This window comes from Lynx rufus, unplaced genomic scaffold (assembly GCF_022079265.1).
Source record: "Lynx rufus isolate CCGP_SWC_20201006 ecotype Redwood Valley unplaced genomic scaffold, mLynRuf1.p SCAF_17, whole genome shotgun sequence".
NCBI lineage: Eukaryota > Metazoa > Chordata > Mammalia > Carnivora > Felidae > Lynx > Lynx rufus.
In genome coordinates, this window is record NW_025814831.1 from 37906169 (window position 1) to 37925494 (window position 19326).

Genomic DNA, 19326 nt, shown 5'->3' on the forward strand with positions numbered 1-19326 from the left:
GGCTCCAATTGCCTCTCCCCTGCTCCCTGGCTAGTTCTAGTGGGGCAACGGCCGACTATGTGGGTGACAAATTCTAACTGGGTAACAGAGTAGCTACATCAGGCCACAGAATTCATCAGCAGGTGAGCTGATCCTCCCCCCGCCCCCATTCTCAATGCTCCCCCACCAGCCTGGATTGCACAGTTTGGAAGGGCGTTTTTCAGCTGCCCGGTGGTGCCCACTAGCACCTCCTTACGAGTCTAGAGGGGTCTCTGAAGTCAGATCTTTCCAGCACAGGGGATCTGAGATGCACCTCCCCAGCACCGCTGGGGGCTTTGGGATCATGTGCAGATGATCTTCTGCATGGAAACAAAAACCTACATCTGCGTCCTTGCCCGTTACAGAAGTGGAATGGGACAGACTGAGCACTACACCTGCTTGCAGCCTGCCACCTACACCGCTGACAGGTGTCACGTGCTGGTCCTGCACAGCGAGCGTCCACATGCACGTTCTGGATCCCTCTTCCCTCCACACCTCCCCCTCACCTTGAGCTGCTTCACTCTGAGCTCCATTTCGTGGATATCAGAGGGAGGTTCTGCCATCTTTAACGTTTCCAGCTCTGCTTCCGTTTTTTTCAGCCAAGTGGTGATGTCGCTGATCTTGGAATTGAGCTGTTGCAAGTTTTGTTTCATCCTGAGTTGATTGTGAAGTTCTTGTGCTTGAATCAGTTCCCATCTGTCAAAGGCGCCTGGAATAAAAAGTTGCGGTAAAAAGAAGCAGTAGCCCCAACAGATTTCCCGGTCTCCAGCTAGTCCAGGGTCAGGATGGCAAAACCTGAAGGGGATGCTCCTTGCAGGAGGCTTGGCTTCAGGAGTCCTCGCCGTCCCCTTGCTGTGGTTCAAGGCCGGTGCCACCACCCTCCCACAAAGGCTGGGATGAGGTACGGAACGGGTTATGAGACCCAACATGGTGCCAACGTGTACTGCAGTCCAATGTTCAGCAGTTTAGTTTATGCTGTTTTCCGGCGCTTTCTCTTCTGGTTCATGAATGATCGGGTCAATTCTATCAGTTCGACTTTTGGCTTAGGAGAATAATTACTTTTATAATCATTGAACTGGTCTCAAGAGGAGCCACCTGACTGCTCTTTGGACATCATCTTCCTGTCTGATCTTTATATACAAGTGACATTAAAATGTGCACTTCATATGAAGCTCATTGGTCAATATTTTTTTTTTTAATTTTTTTAAAATTTACCTTCAAATTAGTTAGCATATACTGAAACAGTGATTTCAGCAGTAGACTCCTTAATGCCCCTTACCCATTTAGCCCATCCCCCTTCCCACAACCCCCCTCATTGGTCAATATTTAAAGAATAGTTTTGAAGGACACCTGGGTGGCTCAGTCGGTTGAGCATCCGACTTCAGCTCAGGTCATGACCTTGTAGTTTGTGGGCTCGAGCCCTGCGTCAGGCTCTGTGCTGACAGCTCGGAGCCTGGAACCTGCTTTGGATTCTGTGTCTACCTCTCTGCCCCAACCCCGCTCACACTCTGTCTCGGTGTCTCTCTCAAAAATAAACATTAAAAAAAAAAAGAATAGTTTTGCAAGTAAAAAGCCTAGGAATTTGTTCGTAAATACAAGTCAGCTGATTCTGTTTTTGCTTTAAAACTTTTTTTATTTTTTTAAGTACTCTTCACACCCAACGTGGGGCTCAAACTCACAACCCCAAGATCAAGAATCGCATGTTCTACTGACTGAGCCAGCGAGGTGCCCTACAAGTCAGCTGATTCGAAAATAACAATGGCTGCCGTAGACTAAGTTTAGCCATTTTGGTGGATTACAGTTGGTCAATTCTTAATTAATGTTCTGTCGAGCAATGACTTAAATTAAATGCTCAGCTGACCCAAAATATAGCCTTGACCTGTCCTAACAACGGCCTAATTTATCTGTACCTGACTGCTGCCCGGTGAGAGCAGCAAGTCCCTCGTCTTCCTGCTGTGAGCTGCCATTCAAGGCTCTGGCACCTTCTTTGCCACCGTCAGTGCCTGGGGATAGCAGCAGCTTTACCTAGAATGAACCGATTTTTATGTTACCACTTATAAATTTCAAAGGCTGTATGAAGAGTATCTTGGTTCATAGGAACAGGTAGGAAATGAAGATACAGGACCCCTTTCCTTTTAATATTAATATTACACGATTAATAATTATTTTTAATATATAATGATTATTATATGGAGATTATTGGGTACATTTATAAGCAAGCAGAGCCAACGGCAGAAATAAAGCCTTAGTAAAGACCAAGACTGGTGGTGGGGAGCAGGGGAGAGGTCAATATTGGAAATAAAACGGCCTAATTCGGGGCTTCCTAACACTTCTCAAATGAAACATGCAAAAAAAAAAAAAAAAAAAAAAAAAAAAGCTAAAAACCACCGCTGAGCTACCAGGCTGTTACTGTGTGCACACTTTCGCTTTTGCAGAGTGTTCTACAAAATTTAGTCATCCCTCCTCGTCACTCTGTGGAGCTGGTTGGCAGATTATCCCCAGAATTGGAAACACAGAGGACAAATCTGCCTCCGGGGGTCATTCATTACTGAGCATTTATCTTTCACTGCACATATTGACTCTTCTGTTAGTGCAGAGCTGACTGGCCTATTATCTCAGGACTTTCCAAAAATAAAGATATCCTTTTTAGTAAAGCCATGCTTTCTTTGGTTTGTGTCCATATGGCCTACTTGCGTGGAATGAAAAAAGTACCGCCCCCGCCCCCCCCTTCAGATTTCTGGTGACACGCCTGGTTCCAGGCACACAGAAAAGGGTGGAGGCTTTTGAAACTGGCCAGGGGAGGAACACAAGCATCAATGCTGGGGAGGCCAAACCATGTGGCCCTGGATACAAAGCAAAGGTGAGGTGCTGGGGTCCCTCCCTCTCCCCACGACTGTCAGGTCTTATTCCGCATCACAGAGGGGCAGATTAAAACTGACAGCTGCTTACTAAGCAAGAGGAAGAGCTGCTGAACTGGGCATGGCAGCCCGCTATCAAATGACTTGGGCCTGACCATATACGGGCAGAAGCTTCTCCAATTATCTAGCACTATCCATTCTTAGACACAGTGGGCACTTGGCAGACTGATTCAGTGATGCCCACCACCGCTTCTGGTTTCTCCAGAAGAGGATGATTAAAAGTGCACAGAGACATTTGAATTTCAACTCGCTCCTCCCTAGTCCTCTGTGCTGAGGCTGATCTGGAGCCAACGTTAAATCCTAGGCTGGCGGCCCCCAACGGCTGCACAGCCAGAGCATACCAAGGACTCATGCTGCCCGAGGAAACCATAATGAAGAAGGAATGGTCACTGTTATAAACAACAACAACGAACCACATATGGTAGTAAAAATAGTAATAATCGTAACAGTGACCACTTCTAAGGGCCTTCTTTATACATTCTTACAAATCAACACAGACAACAATTAATGGAAAGTAGGTTTATCCTCAGGTGAGGAAGGCTTACGGAGGCAAGGCAAAGTGCTGTGGCCCCAGAGCACTCTATTGGTGGGGTTAGGAATCAAACCTATGTCTACCACTGTACATGGTCAAATCTTCCTGAATACGAAGTCACGATGTTTTGAATAGGATATGCAGTCAAAACGTAAACAGAACACAGTTTGGGAGCAGCTCAGGAAAGCCAGTATGTTGCTTCTCCATTACTTGCACGGATGACTGACTCAACAGTAATAATCACTGCCGCATCATGTTCATGTACACAAAGATCGTTCTTGGCCAGAAACCAGTCTTTAACTCTAGTATGTTTTGCCAGGGTTCTAATGATGTATGGACGGCTCAGCAGAGATACTGTCACCATGGGAAAACCAGCTCAAAATCCCCCTTGAAAGTGAGCACACGCAGCATACACCAATCTCTCTCTCTCTCTCTCTCTCTCTCTCTCTCTCTCTCTCAAGAATTTCAACTACTAATGCACTTGGGTTATATTCTCAGTGCAGTCGAGACTTACATAGGCTGGTTTATAGGGAGTGCTGGAATCTGAGGGGATGGTTTGTACATTCCTGTCACTTCCCATTTGTTTGTAGCGATGCTTGGGGCAGGAAGGGCTGTCAGGAACATGCCATGAGTGGTCCTCAGAAATGGATTTCCCTGAAACAAAACACAGCAAGTGACAGTCCATTCTCTCCAACCAAAGGATTCATACTTAGTTACACAAAAAAAGGTCATGGGTAACATGGCATCAGGTTATAGTATAATATGAGTTCTGCAGCTTTCCTTGCAAAGCATGCACATTTGCAAAATGTCAGTACGCCCCAGAAGGGAATGAAATGAGAGTCATGCAACTGAGCAGCATTGTGCCTTCACTAGATGGGTTCACGATGGAGCACAACAAACACAGGATTTTTTGAAGATGAATGGTGTTTTGGAGCCAGGCATCTAGTGGCGGGGACACTGGCAGCGAGGCCAGGTCAAAGGGCCAGAAGGACTGAAGACCTCTCAGGAGTGGGGGAGAGTGAACGTCAGCATGGACCTGGGGGCCAGAGGGCCGCTCGCGGCGCTACCCCACCACTGCACATGGCGACGGGGCAGGGAACATAGGTTAGAACTGCAAATCAAGGAAAGGACGGTTTCTTCTCCTGTGGCTAATGCAACAGTACTTTTACCCCTGCCCACCCATCCTCTTCCCAGGAAGCACCGTAAGCAAGGAAGGAAGGAGTTCCAAACCAAGCCACCGTGAAGAAAGCTTGGTCTATGCCGAAGAACTTCAGTTAGATGGCGGGGGGGTGGGGGGGTGATTAAAGTTTTAAAAGACACCATGAAGAATTCCCTTCTGCACAGGCCTGAGGGGCAGGAGAAGGACAGCATGGAGACTGCTCCTGTCTGGGCAGGGTTCTGTAAGGAGCACGCAGGTATGTGTGAGTACGGCAGTGTAAATACACCATGACACAAGGACCAAGGCGCATGGTGTCCACAGAAGGCAGAGGTCAGACATGACATGGGAGCGAGGTTTAGGATGCAGTGTTCGCCACAGGAGGCTGCCATGTTGAGACACATGCACGGTCAGGGGCCTACCAGAAGACGCTTTCAAAGTTTTTGTGGTCATTTTAAGATAGGCCTCAGGATTTTCAGGGATTTCTACATCTGAAAAAGAATAATGTCATTTTCCTCACCGCAGGCATCTGTAGATGAATGCCCAAGTATTAAGTTAAAACAGTAGAAACATTGTCAGCTGGGAGGAGAAGAGTAACTACCTTTGATCTGTCTTATTAAAAAGGTTTAAAAAACCGAAAGGATTTTTTTCAGCCGACTCTTGATGGTTTGAACCCGTTGTGGGAGAGGGGGGAGTCCACAGAAAGAATGGAGACAATCTACCAATACGCTGAAGAACTCAACTGAAAAGTTCACTGATGAGCCTCCCAGACAGCCAGAGCCATCAGAGAATAGCCTTAATGTCCCCAGGTGAATTTCGTTCCTTTTTCCCTTTCATTCCACCTGTCATAGGAATGAGCCACTCTCAGGGAAGTCAAAGTGGGCAGGACAGAACACAAGAAGCCACAGAGGTCTGGGTCAGCCATGAGCTGGACTCTGGGTCATCCAGAGATGGCCATGTTGCTACAGTGCTAAAAACATAACCAAGTGGGTCAATGTCAAGGGCTCGGGAAACGGGCTGTTACCTGATAGTGCACTGTAGTATGGGCCTTCCTCATCATCTTCGTGAGAGGAGGAGCCCCCCACGTCACCTGTGTGATCCCACTCCAGAGGGATGGAGTCCACGCTGACGGGGGTCTCACAGCCAGACCGCTCGGGCCCCGGCGCCGGGGGCACCAGATGACAAAGGGACTGAGGGGAAGAGGGTTCCTCGCTCTCTCTCCTTTTGCGCCAAGAGTCAGCCTGGATCTCTCTGGGGTCCTCCATGTCCGTTTCATTCTCGGAGGCCTCTTTTTCATCTTCCAAGCCCTAAAGTGGGGATGTCCAGTTTTCAGAATGAACCACATTAGAGGCTTGCAGCTGTGAGGTGCACGGGGAGTCTGCCTCGTCTGGCAGTTCCTGAAAATGGCCACTGCCCACATTTCTGTGGCCGCTTTAAAAAAGAATCGGGTTAGGTGCAGCTGGGTGGTTCAGTTGGTTAAGCGTCAGAGTCTTGATTTTGGCTCAGGTCAGGATCTCACGGTTTGTGAGATGAAGCCCCGTGTCAGACTCTGCACCGGTAGCATGGGGCCTGCTTGGGATTCTCTCTCTCCCTCTCTCCCTCTGCCCCTCCCCTGGTCACTCTCTCTCAAAATAACTTAAAAAAAAAAATTTTTTTTTTTAAAGAAAAAAGAATCAGATTCCCAGGGCCTAGTTGTGATTATTCTAATTTAGACGCTTTAGTGTGAGGCCCAGAATCTGTATTTTCGGCAAAGCCCAGCCCCTTTCCTAGGAGAAACCTGACATTTGATGGTCTAAGTTAAACAACTTTCCCTAGAAGATAAGAAAATGGAGGCCAACATTTTATTAGTGGTTAATGGCAGGTTTCTCCAAGAATCAGAAAATTTTAAACAAAAAAAAAATGTAAGGCCATTAAGAGTATTCTGGCTAAGATTCACAACTTCATGACTGTATGTACCAGGTTCTTTCTTTCTTACCCCTCAATCTTATTGTTCAGGATACAGAACCTTATTCTTCCTATGTTGTAATGCCTTGGTTTAAGAGAAATGCCTAGAAACTGCTACATTTAGAAATGAGGAACCTATGGTGACTTTTAAGGCTATGTCTGATGAAGAAATAACCATCAAGTTAGCCAGTTGGAGACGCAAAAAAGGAAAAAATGGCCAGTTGTGTTGCTCAATATGGTTATCATGAAAGCTTCTGGCACACAAAGGCAATGAACTTTGAATAGTGGCCTGAATGCCACCTCAACTTCCCAGAAGGTCCCTCTGCCAAGGGAAACCTCACAGTTGCTATGGGAAACTGGTGCTTTTGTCACTTCACAGGCGAGAACAGGGGTGCCCGGGTGGCTCAGGCGGCTAAGCGTCCAATTCTTGATTTTGGCTCAGGTCATGATCTCATGGTTTGTGAGTTCGAGCACTATGTTGGGCTCTGTGCTGACAGTGTGGGGCCTGCTTGGGGTTCTCTCTCTTCCTCTCTCTCTCTGCCTTTCCCCCTGCTCATGCTCTCTCTCTGCTTCAAAATAAATAAATAAACTTAAAAAAAAAAAAAGTTCAAAGGTGAGAAGAAGGCACCAGAAAGGCACAAATATTAAAAGCTCCCGACACTGGGGCACCTGGGTGGCTCAGTCGGTTGAGCATCCGACTTTGACTCAGGTCATGATCTCACAGCTCGTGAGTCTGAGCCCCACGTCGGGCTCTGTGCTGACAGCTCGGAGCCTGGAGCCTGCGTCTCCCTCTCTCTCTCTCTCTGCCCCTCCCCCACTCACACTCAGTCTCTCTCTCTCTCTCTCTCTCAAAACGAACAACTTTTTAAGGCTCCCAGACACTAAGAGGAAAAGGCCAACACATTCCCAAATTAGTACCGTAAGCAAAACCAGAACACATATCCACACATCCTACGGGTGCTGACACATGCCAGGAGAGCCCTGGGCTGAGGAACACACAGAAAACAGCTGAGGGGCGCAAAAACTTTCAGAAATGCCGTCCCTTCCATCGGGTAATGGGAGCCCCCAAGTTAAGTGTGACTCTGGAGTAATACAAGCAGAAACAGAACTGTTTTGCTCTCCTTTTTACCATAAAATACGTCACAGCTGACCAGTACATAGGTTTCCAGCTCTGTAAAAATTTGGCCAGACGTCAAGTGTGCGCAGCCCATTCGGTGAACCGTCAAGTTTGCGCAGCCCGGAGGCGCTCCGCACGAGCGTGCGCTCCCCTTACCGGAGCGCGGGAGGTCAGCCGGCGGTGGAACCGCGAGACGCGGCCGAAGACCTCCTGGCAGTAGCGGTGCAGCTCCTCCAGCTCGTCCTCGATCAGCACGGCGTCCAGGGGCTCGCTCTTCTGAATCAGCTGCTCCCCGAACACGATGAGCTGATCGATCTTGTTGGTATTTAATGTAATTTCCTGTTGGAAACCCTATTCAGAATAGGAGAGAGAGACGATTTCAAAGAAGGAAAGTTTCCCTGAGGATCCAGACGATGTCTACTTCGTTCTTTCACCCAGGACGCGAGCTTCATCGATTTTTTAACAAAGTGACAATAAAGATTTAGATAATTTAAAATGACTGTAGGGGGGCGCCCGGGTGGCTCAGTGCGTTGAGGGTCCGACTTCGGCTCGGGTCATGATCTTGTGGGTTGTGGGTTCGACCCCTGCACTGGGCCCTCTGCTGTCAGCGCAGAGCCTGCCGTCTCCTTCGGATCCTCTGTCCCCCAATCTCTCTCTGCCCCTTCCCCGCATGCACTCTCTCTCTCAAAAATAAATAAACATGAAAAAAATAAATAAATAAAACGATTGTGCCTATTTTTTCCCTCTCCCTTCTGGGCACTGACTTTTGCAATTAAAATAATTCTACACTTGATCTTAGCCAAAAGGCCGAGAAGCGGTTACAATTAAAATAATTCTAAAAGTTTGGCAAGGACAGACATCTACTGCCGCTGGGTGTGAGGGCAAAAACTTGTCTTACTGACACTGAGTGGAAACAAAATTTCTCATAATAAACCACCCGTGGGCATTTGGTCCTGCTGACCCAATAATCACCGCATTGGTGCCGTTATATTAAGGAAGGCAAGGGGCGCCTGGGTGGCTCAGTCGGTTAAGCGGCCGACTTCGGCTCAGGTCATGATCTCGCGGTCCGTGAGTTCGAGCCCCATGTTGGGCTCTGTGCTGACAGCTCAGAGCCTGGAGCCTGTTTCAGATTCTGTGTCTCCCTCTCTCTGACCCTCCCCCGTTCATGCTTTGTCTCTCTCTGTCTCAAAAATAAATAAACATTAAAAAATAAATTAATTTAAAAAAAAAAAAGGAAGGCAAATTTCTATTTTTCAACTTCTTTTAAAAGCCCAGGAGGGAATTACAATGAAATTTAAGCGAAATGCACATATTTGAGAGAGCAGAAGAGATCTGTTCATGAACCCACTCTTGATACATATGTTCTTCCTGCCACACCCCGCACGTTGCACCCCGACTCAAGAGCTGGGGAAAGAGCACCTTGTGAAGTTCTGTCTGGAACCCCGTGGATGATTATAAATGACAAAGAATACAGAGCCTCGTGCCAGTGGCCCCTCGACTGTAAGGAACAGTATCCTCTCTCGTGACAACCCTGCGGGACACAGGTGGGGTCAGCCTGGCTGCTTTAACAATTCTGGAATGTGCTCTCAGGGTGTCAGGTGAAGTTTGTGCTTGGCCGGCTCTCCCCTGCAGAGGTGCGTTCTCCCGAGAGGGGCCGTGGGTGCAGGCCTTACATTCAACTGGCGCATCTTGTCGTCGGCGTCGCTCTCCGAGAAGTGCTCCACGTTGGTCAGCTGCAGGTCCATCTCCGTGAGCCACACGAGAACGCTCTCCCGGGTCCCCTCGAAGTCTTCCCTCTGGTTGGTGAAATGCTGCGGAAGAGAACCGGGTGTTTGGGTGGATGGCAGAAGACAGTTCAGCAAGGTTACTTTTGGCCAAGACGAAAGGGTACCCCAGGAGACCCACAGGGCATCAGGGGGCCAGTGTGGGGTTGGGAGCCCGGGCTCTGCTCCCGGCTGTGGGATCACCAACAAGTGCCCCAACTTCTCTGAGCCTTCGCGTCTTTGTGGGCAAGTGAGGGTGTGGGACCGCGGATTGCAACGTTTCGGGTCCTTTCAGCAATTCTGTAATTCTCCAAGTCAGTGATTTTCCCAACCTGCCCTTTGAGGAACGCCCTCAAAGTCCGGGCCAGGCACCTTGCCTGTTTTTACCTGTTAGCCTTCTGTGGAAGCTTTTGCTTAACACAAAGATTTAGTAGCTTCGAGATGGAAGAGTACGGATCTCAGGGTTAAGCCTGGCCTAGTGCCCCATTTGCCTTCATTGAGGTAATCCTGAATGTGTGCCCTCAGAGAAAGAAGACCCAGATTTATCACCTCCAATTAAGGATGCCTCTTGGGTTACCACCTTAGGGATGGGCAGCTGATTCTCAGACAGACAGCATTCAGTGCCAAATGACCAGTCACAGTCAAATCGGTGGGAGATAAGGAAATTAATGCATGGGGGGTTGTCTGAAAATCTAGCCCACTCCTTCTTGAGGGTTAAAAAAAAAAAAAAAAAAAGGCCCAGATTTTCATCATCTTAGAATGATTTCAAGAATGTTCTGCCCTGAGAACAGAAGCAGGGGTTAAAATTACTTGCTGCAGCCATAGACCACACTGGCCCGGTCAGTTTGCAACTAGACTCACAAAGGTTAACACCCCAAGCCTTCCACATTCCAGAAATCTCAGGTGAATGCCTATTAGATTTAAAAATCCAACCCAACCTTTGAGGCTAGGTCAATGTGCTCTGAAATTCGGAGGATAATCACTGTCCCCAAGCTCCACAATGCAGAGGGGGCTCTGTCTCCAGCTCTCACAGTGCAAGAACCAACGGGACACACAAAAACGGGCAGATGGGCAAGGCGGGGCCTCTTTCCAGGCGAAGAGGCACCTTTGCCACACTGGGTAATGGCAGCGGCCCAGGCTCTGGGCAGTCTGTGAGCCAACGTGCAGGCCTTCCGGGTATCCAGAATTGGAAAAATGATGCGCTTGTTACCACAACTCACATAACCAGGCCCCGCCTAAGAAGCCTATTCTTGGGCAAACAACCTCTTTAAAAAACATGAATGCTGGCAGCTTCGGCTTAAAGCAAAGGAAAGGCCGACTGGGAGAACGTTCAGGTAGCTGAGGCCTGAAATGAAGTCTACCCATGGCTTCGCTCTAAGCCCGATACCGCACATCGCTTCTCCCCGAAAGGCTACACGTAAGGCGGGTGATGTAGACAAGGTTACTCTGAGTCTCCGCAGGATGGCCGTGACCCGCTTCTGGAGGTTGTCCCAGCGCTGGTTGCCCTCGTGTACCATCTGCTTCAGCTTGCTGGCCGTGTCCGTGCGGTTCTCCCGGGCCAGCCGCCGGTACTGCTTGTTGATGAGCTCCAGCTGCGTGAGCCTCTCGTGGATCTGCCGCTGGAAGGCCTGCGACACACGGGCCGCGTCAGTGCCAAGGCACGCGGGGGGCCAGCCCGCCCCCTCCCCGGCCCCAGACGGCCCGCCTCGAGGGCTTACCCCCCCAGGCTGAAGTGGCGGCGGAGAGCCTGCTTCACCTGCCCTGATGCTAAAGAACGGCCTCTCAAGTTCACCGCGTGCCGCGTCTTGCCTGGCAAAGCGGCCTCAGCAGCTGCCGGCAGGCTGCGGACTGCGCCGCCCTGGCCAGAGGTGGGGGGAGCCGGCCCCTTAAGGGAGTCAGTCACCTGAACTGCCCAGAGGCTTGATTCTCAGGAGCAGCGGGCTGGAGGGGGGCCCTTACCTCGAACCTCTTCAGCTCTTCTTTGGCGTTTGTGTACAACACCTCTGAGGAATTTGGGTAGGCTGCTGTCCTCTCGGCTGACTTGAGCCAGTCCTCAAAGCGGGAGTAATCATCTAGAAATTTCTGCCACAGACGCCACGTCTCTTCGATTCTGATAGGAGGAGAGCACCTCAATATAAGCCAGCCATTTCAACAATGAGCTTCCATTTTTTTTTCCCCCTCCCTTGATGGGCCCAATTCCCGACACCCCTCGCACTGGCACTGTTTAGGGGAAGAGGCCCTGATATCCCTCTTCCAAGAAATAACCAGGAACATCCCCTTCTCGGTCAGGACACCTTCTGTCTAGGACTGCCCTTCAGAGTTCCTGAAGGTCACAGAGGTTAGCAGGCAGGAGACAGAGCTCCCACTACTTTGTGGCTAGGGACACAGAGGCACAGTGGCCAGCGTGGTTACACCTCAAGGCCCAGGACTGCTGGGGAAAGCTGTTGCCCTGATTATATTTTTTTCTTGAATAATTCACTTCATGCGCACTGGTCACGCCTACTGAGCCTTCTCTGCCAACAGCCTTGGAAGCGGAGTGAACAGAACACAGCTACTCTTCCTGAGATCAGAAGGACGCACTGACCATGTTCAAAACGTTTAGGGGCGGCTCATTTCTTACTTCATTCGCCGTTCCATCGACATGGCGCAGATGTTCCTCCAGCGTCTGTCCAGGCTTCTGGTGGTCTGCTGGATGGAGTCACACTCGGTCTCGTTGGCACAGGCATCGGAGTCGTGCAGTAGGACATCGCAGATGTTAAACACAGATTCCACCCCTGCGCTGTGTTGTTCGATGTCTCGCTGCAGGTCCTACGGTTGTAATAGAGCAAGGAGCGCCTTGAGGTGGTGGTGGTGGTGGAAAGATTGGCATCAGAGGATCTCCACTCCCCCGAGACCCTCTTATAGCCCAGGGGGCACAGGCCTCATGCACGTCCACCTTGGGATCAGTAACGATGACTACGTCCCCCTCACCTCTGCACAACCCTTGTGCCGTAGCACCCGGCAAAGCTTCAACACTGGCAACAACTGGATTTATTTGTTGAACTGGCTAGAGGGGGTAGGAGATCAAAGGGTACCCTCTTCTGAGAGCCCACTGCCCCACAGACTCTGGGGAGGCATGGCATCCACCCCATATCACCAGACCACAAGGGCCTCCCATTTAGACATGGCTCCTGGGAGGTCTTCCTTGGGAATCTCTTCAGAAGGACCTAAAACTTCAGCAATAGAAACTCTTAACTTTTTATGGGTCACAGAATTCTCGAATCTACTGAGACCTTTGGTCCATCTTCACCTCCGCCCCCCCCCCCCGCCCCCGCAAATCATGCATGCAGCTGTATGCTGTCCACAGCCTCTCCATGAGCCCATCCTAGGGCTCCATAGCCCCAAAGGAAGAGTCTGGGAGTAGAGACCCCACTTCCCCAACTGATGGGGTCCGAATGAGGGGGCAGGGTCTCTCTGGAGTCTTGTGCCAAACAGTGCTACAGTTCCTAGATTCAGCAAAAAGAGAATTCGTGAAGAGACAATGCATGGTTATGGGGAAAAATGGAAAACCTGTTTAAGAATAAACACAGCTTTGGGGTGCCTGGGTGGCTCAATCGGTTAAGAGTCTGACTCTTGTCCGTTGAGCGTCTGACTTCAGCTCAGGTCATGTTCTCACGGCTTGTGAGTCTGAGCCCCATGTTGGGCTCTGTGCTGACAGCTCAGAGCTTGGAGCCTGCTTGGGATTCTGTGTCTCCCCCTCTCTCTACCCCTCCCACACTCATGCTCTGTCTCTCTCTGCCTCAAAAATAAATAAACAACAACAACAAAAAATTAAAAAACAAAATGAGTCCGACCCTTGGTATCGGCACAGGTCACGATCTCGTGGTTTTGTGAATTCGAGCCCCACCTCGGGCTCTGTGCTGACAGTGTGGAGCCTGCTTGGGATTCTCTCCCTCCCACTGTCCGCCCCCCCCCCCGCCCCTCCCCCGCTTATGCTGTCTTGGTCTCTCTCAAAAATAAATTAAAAAACTAAAACAAACAAACAAAACCTCTTAAAAAAAAGGATAAACACATCATTTTCAGGTATTGCCCAGAGAATACTTCTGCACACCATGGGAGGGCCGGAGGAGGGAGAAAGGCAAAAGGAGGAGCCTGTTTATTTTGCATTCTGGATGAATTAGGCTTCTCCAGGTATCTAACTTCTGTGGTAAGTGAAAACAGACCACACTGCTAATCTCAGTATCCAAATGACATTATGAAGAAACAGCAAAGACAAAGCTAAATCAGCCACTGTTGGCGTAAGTTCCCCGGGTTAAACAGGAGAGATTATTTTATAAACTGCCTGCCACTGTCTACAGAAAGGCAGCATAAAAGTTCATTCTGGGTCACCTCAATTATTTAATCGTTTTGGAAATTACTATTAGATAAGACTAATATTTTCTTACTTTTCTTCTGATAAATGTACAATTTTGATCATTCTCTGCTCAGGCGGATATGAAAGAATAAAACGTTAATGCTCAAACCACATTTTAAATCAAGCAGTTAAAAAAAATTTTTTTTTTTTATTTGAGAGAGGGAGAGAGAGAGAGCACAAGCAGGGGAGAGGGGAAGAGGGAGAGAGAATCTTAAGCAGGTTCCACACTCAGCATGGAGCCCAACGTGGGGCTTGATCCCACACCCTGGGATCGTGACCTGAACTGAAACCAAGAGTTAGTCGCTCAACCGACTAAGCCTCCCAGGCGCCCATAAATTAAACAGTTTTTAACAGGATCCTAACTGATTAAAATGAGCACAATGAATTATATTAAGAAAATGTGTTTTTTAGAGGTGCCTGGCTGGCTGGGTTGGGGGAGCTTGTGACTCTTGGTACTGGGTCGTGAGTTCGAGTCCCACACTGGGTATAGGGATTACTAAAAGAAATAAACTTTAAAAAAAATAAATAAAAAGACAGCAGAGGGTGCCTGGGTGGCTCAGTTGGTTAAGCCTCCAACTCCTGATTTTCGCTCAGGTCATGATTCCATGGTTCGTGAGATCAAGCCCCGTGTTAGGCTCTGTGCCTGACAGTGGAGAGCCTGCCTGGGATTCCGTCTGTCTCTCTCTCAAAATAAATAAATAAACAAAACATTAAAGAACAAAAAAAGAAGAAGAAAGTACATTTTCTAGTTTGTCAGTCTATGTGTCCTATGAAGAGCCATGTACAGGGTGATTTTTTTTTTTTTTTTTTTAAGCTCTGCAGTCCAGGACAAGTGGTGGAAGTCTTCCTGGGGTCCATGCAAGTACCGGCTTTCAAATTACTAGGTTTAAACAGAACTCAAGCTTTAAGAATTCTCGCTGGCTCACAGAATTGTCATGGGCTTCCTAAAATGTATTGGCACTGGTAAATGTCCCTTTTGACTTCATTAAAATAATAAGGAATCCTAACATTGGTGTTATATGAGTAATAGTGGCAGTTTTATTTAAAAAAAAAAAATTTTTTTTTTAACGTTTATTTATTTTTGAGACAGAGAGAGACACAGCACGAACAGGGGAGGGGCAGAGAGAGAGGGAGATACAGAATCTGAAGCAGGCTCCAGGCTCTGAGCGGTCAGCACAGAGCCCGATGCGGGGCTCGAACCCACGGACCGTGAGATCGTGACCTGAGCCGAAGTTGGACACGTAACCGACTGAGCCACCCAGGCACCCCAATAGTGGCAATTTGAATTGAAAAATGGTACCTGCCCCTGACCTCAGCTGGTAGGGTCTGGTTGAAAATTACTGAAAAGGTCCGGTCTATGGATAAATATGAGGGCTGCATATTTTAATAGACTATTTGCAGTTTCTCTACCTTATTTGTTCAGCTTATATTGAATAAAATGGCGATAGAAAACTAACAGACAGGGTGAATGGGAGAGCAAGAAATGAGCTCTGTGATAGTTTATAGACGACTATCAACATTTTGGTTAACCAAATTGCAAAAATTTTCAAAATTTCCAAACCAGACATTTAAAACATGGCAGCATGATCTACGGATTATAATATGCACTAGTTACTTGGTAAAATATAAAGTAGTGAAGCATACTGAAAAAATGCGAACCATTTAAGTGCCAAACGAGGGACATGTTACGGACTAAACCGATCCCACCACTGATTCCCATTGAGGCATGAGCATGCACAGTAAATTAAATTTCAAAAACTGCGTAAGTGCAATTTGAAGAAGGGGACTTAAGAAACAACACAAAACGATGTAAAAGACTTTTGCCGATGGTTCTGGAAACCGTTTGCATTGTGTTTCTGTTCCTGAGCAGGTGACCAAGAGCACTGAAGCTGAGAAAGAGTGTAACAGGGGTGGGAGGAATGAGGAGGAAGATCCAAGGTAAGAGGTCGGGGAGAACACGACCAGGAAGGAGGAGAATACAAAAGGAACTAAAAAAATAAGATAAAGGGAGAAAAGAAGTCAGTCTCGGGGCGGGGGAGGGAGGTGGGGGGCAGAAAATCACGTGGGGTGGGGCTCCCATGGTGGCTCCAGATTGACTCTGGGGGGAGGGGCTTGGGTTGGCAAGCCAGTGGGGCAGAGTGGTCGTGGCTTGTGGTTTATGGAGGTTGGTGTTTAGCTGAGTTGGCCTGCTGGGAAGGGGGCTACTGGTAATTACAGAATGGGGGGTACCTAACAGCACCAGCTCCCCATGTTAGCATCTGGCACCCCACAGTGAACCAGGGAGCCAAAGAAAACAGGAGAGAGATGCCCAAGGCTTAATGAAAGTGGTTCATGTTTAAAAGTGTCACAAAGGTTGCTACCACTTTCTCTGAAGATGATCTATGCCACAGAAATAACAGGGGCGCCTGGGTGGCGCAGTCGGTTAAGCGTCCGACTTCAGCCAGGTCACGATCTCGCGGTCCGTGAGTTCGAGCCCCGCGTCAGGCTCTGGGCTGATGGCTCAGAGCCTGGAGCCTGTTTCCGATTCTGTGTCTCCCTCTCTCTCTGCCCCTCCCCCATTCATGCTCTGTCTCTCTCTGTCCCAAAAATAAAAATAAACGTTGAAAAAAAAATTAAAAAAAAAAAAAGAAACAACAACGCAACCCTTATTGCTTCAGGAGTTCTGCGTAAGAGAAACAAAAAGGACCCTGATAAGGTTGACCTCTTACCCAGGGTGCTCCCCAGAACATTGCAATGAGGATCTGGGAAGCACTTTTGCGGGCTTGAGGGCTTCTGCAGAAGGCACTACTAGATGATCCCAAACTTTTAGGTCTTATTTCTGGAAACAATCATGCAACTTATTATACTTAGTGACAGAAACTCAAGTAAGGTTTTTTTAACAGCCCACATATAATTCTTTTGTGTGACACATTTCTGTTTTTCTTGTTTTTGGTGAAGGCTTTAAGGTCTGGTTTTGGTATAATTTTTTTTTTTAAACAAAAAATACTAAAAGTTTGCTCAGGACATGGGTGGTAAGTGGAATTTTGAGTGCCCAAAGATAACCATGTCCTTGTCCCCAGAATCTGTGAATACGTTGGGATACATGTCAAAGGAGAATTAAAGTTGCCAATTAGCTGACCTATTATCCAGGTGGCCTAGTGTGGTTAGGGTCCTTAAAAGTGGCAGAGGGAGGTAGAAGGGTCAGTCAGAGGGAGGAGGGACTGTGAAGGAAAAGCACAGACAGATGCCATGTTGCTGGCTTTGCAGATGGAGGAAGTGGCCATGAGCCAAGCACTGTGGGTGGTCTCCAGAAGCTGGAAAGGGTAAAAAAAATGGGTTCTCCCCTGCGGCTGCCACAAAGAAATGCAGCCCATCTGACACCTTCATCTTAACCCGGGGTCACACTTCTGACCTCCAGAACTGTAAGATAATAAATTGGGGTCTAAGTTGCTAAATTTGTGGTAAATTTGTTAAAGCAATCATAGAAAACTCCTACAACATCTAACTTCCTTACAGTAACGGTAGTCCTAAACACCAACTCTTTAATTGGCTTTGGATTACTACGAGATAAGAACTCCTTGATGGTGATTCTGAGTTCTGTGAAGAGGGAAGCTTCAAATCAACCACAGTGAAATTATGGACCATTTCAATACAGGACCAAACCAGGCCCGGAGGATGGCAGCTGCTCCAAATTGTATCCTTTGGGGGATACAGTCCCTGCAATTTAATGTTTTGGCACACTCAGGTTTATAAAACATTAACACACATTATTGACTCCTGCCAAATTTTTCCTCTTAAAGGAAAAATATACTCAGCTTCTGTTTATCTGAAAAAACTCACCACTCAGGGTGAATTGCTTTTGCAAGACCTGTCTGTAAAGAGACTGTTCAGGGAATTTATCTTAGTGGATCAAACTTGCAAACAAAGCTGATAATGTCCAGTAGCTGTGACTCCACTGAGAAGGCCATCAAAATCCGTTCAATGTCCATTAACATGGTACTTCTATCAGTATTCATTTCTCCACAAAGCAAAGACAGCATTGAGATGGTCTCCATGAAAAAGACATACTTAAATTTCTGAGGCTAAGTATTTTTACTTAGTAGCATTGCTAAATCATACTAAGTTGAAAGTCAGAGAATAGGCATTGTTTAAACAGTAATAGTAATAGACCGAATAAAGATTTAAGTCAAGAGTAATGGCTCTATTTTATGGTAGCATGAGATGTCACTTATTCCCGTTAAAAAGACTGACTTGAACTCAAGGGAATTCGTCATCAATTTATCATCACCTTCTGCCCTCGAATCTAAGAAGTTTCAGCCCTAGTTCTTTCTTTAAGAACAGCTGTTACCTGTGGGTGAATCTTCCTGGTGAGCTGACAGGTAGCAAACACTAAGACTTTGGAGATAATGTGAAGAAAACATGTATGAATCTGAGAACCTGATGACAACCATATTGCTTATAAGGTCAAAACAGAATCTGCTCACAAGTCTGAGAAAAATCTATGAAGGCGAAGGAAAGCTACTGAAAGGATAATGTAAACTTAATTTTTTTTTAAGTAGGCTCCACACCCAGCACGGAGTGCAGTGCGGGGCTGGAACCCACAATACCGAGATCAAGACCTGAGCTGAGATAAAGAGTCAGACACTTGGGGCCCCTGGGTGGCTCAGTCAGTTGAGCGTCCGACTTCGGCTCAGGTCATGATCTCGCTGTCTGTGAGTTCGAGCCCCACGTCGGGCTCTGTGCTGACAGCTTAGAGCCCAGAGCCTCCTTCGAATTCTGTGTCTCCCTCTCTCTCTGACCCTCACCTGCGCACGCTCTCTCTCTCAAAAATAAAAATGAACATTAAAAAAAATTTTTAAAAAAGAGTCAGACACTCAACCGACCGAGCCACCCAGGTGCCCCAATACAAACTTAATTTAATGTTTTTGTTAGAGTTTATTTATTTTGAGAGAGTGCAAGTGAGTGCTGAAGAGGGGCAGAGAGAGAGGGAGAGAGAATCCTAAGCAGGCTCCTCACTGTTAGCACAGAGCTTGATGTGGGGCTCAATCTCATGAACCTCAAGATCATGAGCTGGGTGCTTGGGGCACCTGGGTGGCTCAGTCGTTTAAACATCCGACTTCGGCTCAGATCACGATCTTGCGGTTCATGGGTTCAAGCCCCGCGTTGGGCTCTGTGCTGACAGCTCAGAGTCTGGAGCCTGTTTGGGATTCTGTGTCTCCCTCTCTCTCTGTGTCTCTGCCTCTTATAGTCTACCTGTCTGTCTCTCTCTCTCAAAAATAAACATTAAAAAAAAACAAAAAAAGAGTCGGATGCTTAACTGACTAAGCCACCCAGGCATCTTAAACTTAATTTTAAAAATAAAGACAAGCTCCAGGCACTGCATAGGAGAATAAACTTGTGAATACGAGCCCAGGGAAGTCAGGAAAGTGAACTTGATAAGTCAGTGACATCAATGAGCACCCACCAGGTTAGTGTGATGTTAACACTGGCAGGACTCAGTGGTTTC

General features: G+C 47.8%; 1 protein-coding gene across 1 annotated transcript in view; it reads right to left on the bottom strand.

Moving 5' to 3' along the window:
• SYNE2 (spectrin repeat containing nuclear envelope protein 2) overlaps positions 1–19326 on the bottom strand; it is a 286324-nt gene that overhangs the window by 6132 nt on the left and 260866 nt on the right. Inside the window, exons 100-108 of the mRNA XM_047079535.1 lie at positions 12069–12256; positions 11408–11558; positions 10894–11076; positions 9359–9496; positions 7842–8036; positions 5649–5931; positions 3983–4122; positions 1929–2043; positions 525–727 (exon numbers count right to left, since the gene is read on the bottom strand). Of these exons, the coding sequence (XP_046935491.1) occupies positions 525–727; positions 1929–2043; positions 3983–4122; positions 5649–5931; positions 7842–8036; positions 9359–9496; positions 10894–11076; positions 11408–11558; positions 12069–12256 (1596 nt within the window). The remainder of the gene's footprint in view (positions 1–524; positions 728–1928; positions 2044–3982; positions 4123–5648; positions 5932–7841; positions 8037–9358; positions 9497–10893; positions 11077–11407; positions 11559–12068; positions 12257–19326) is intronic.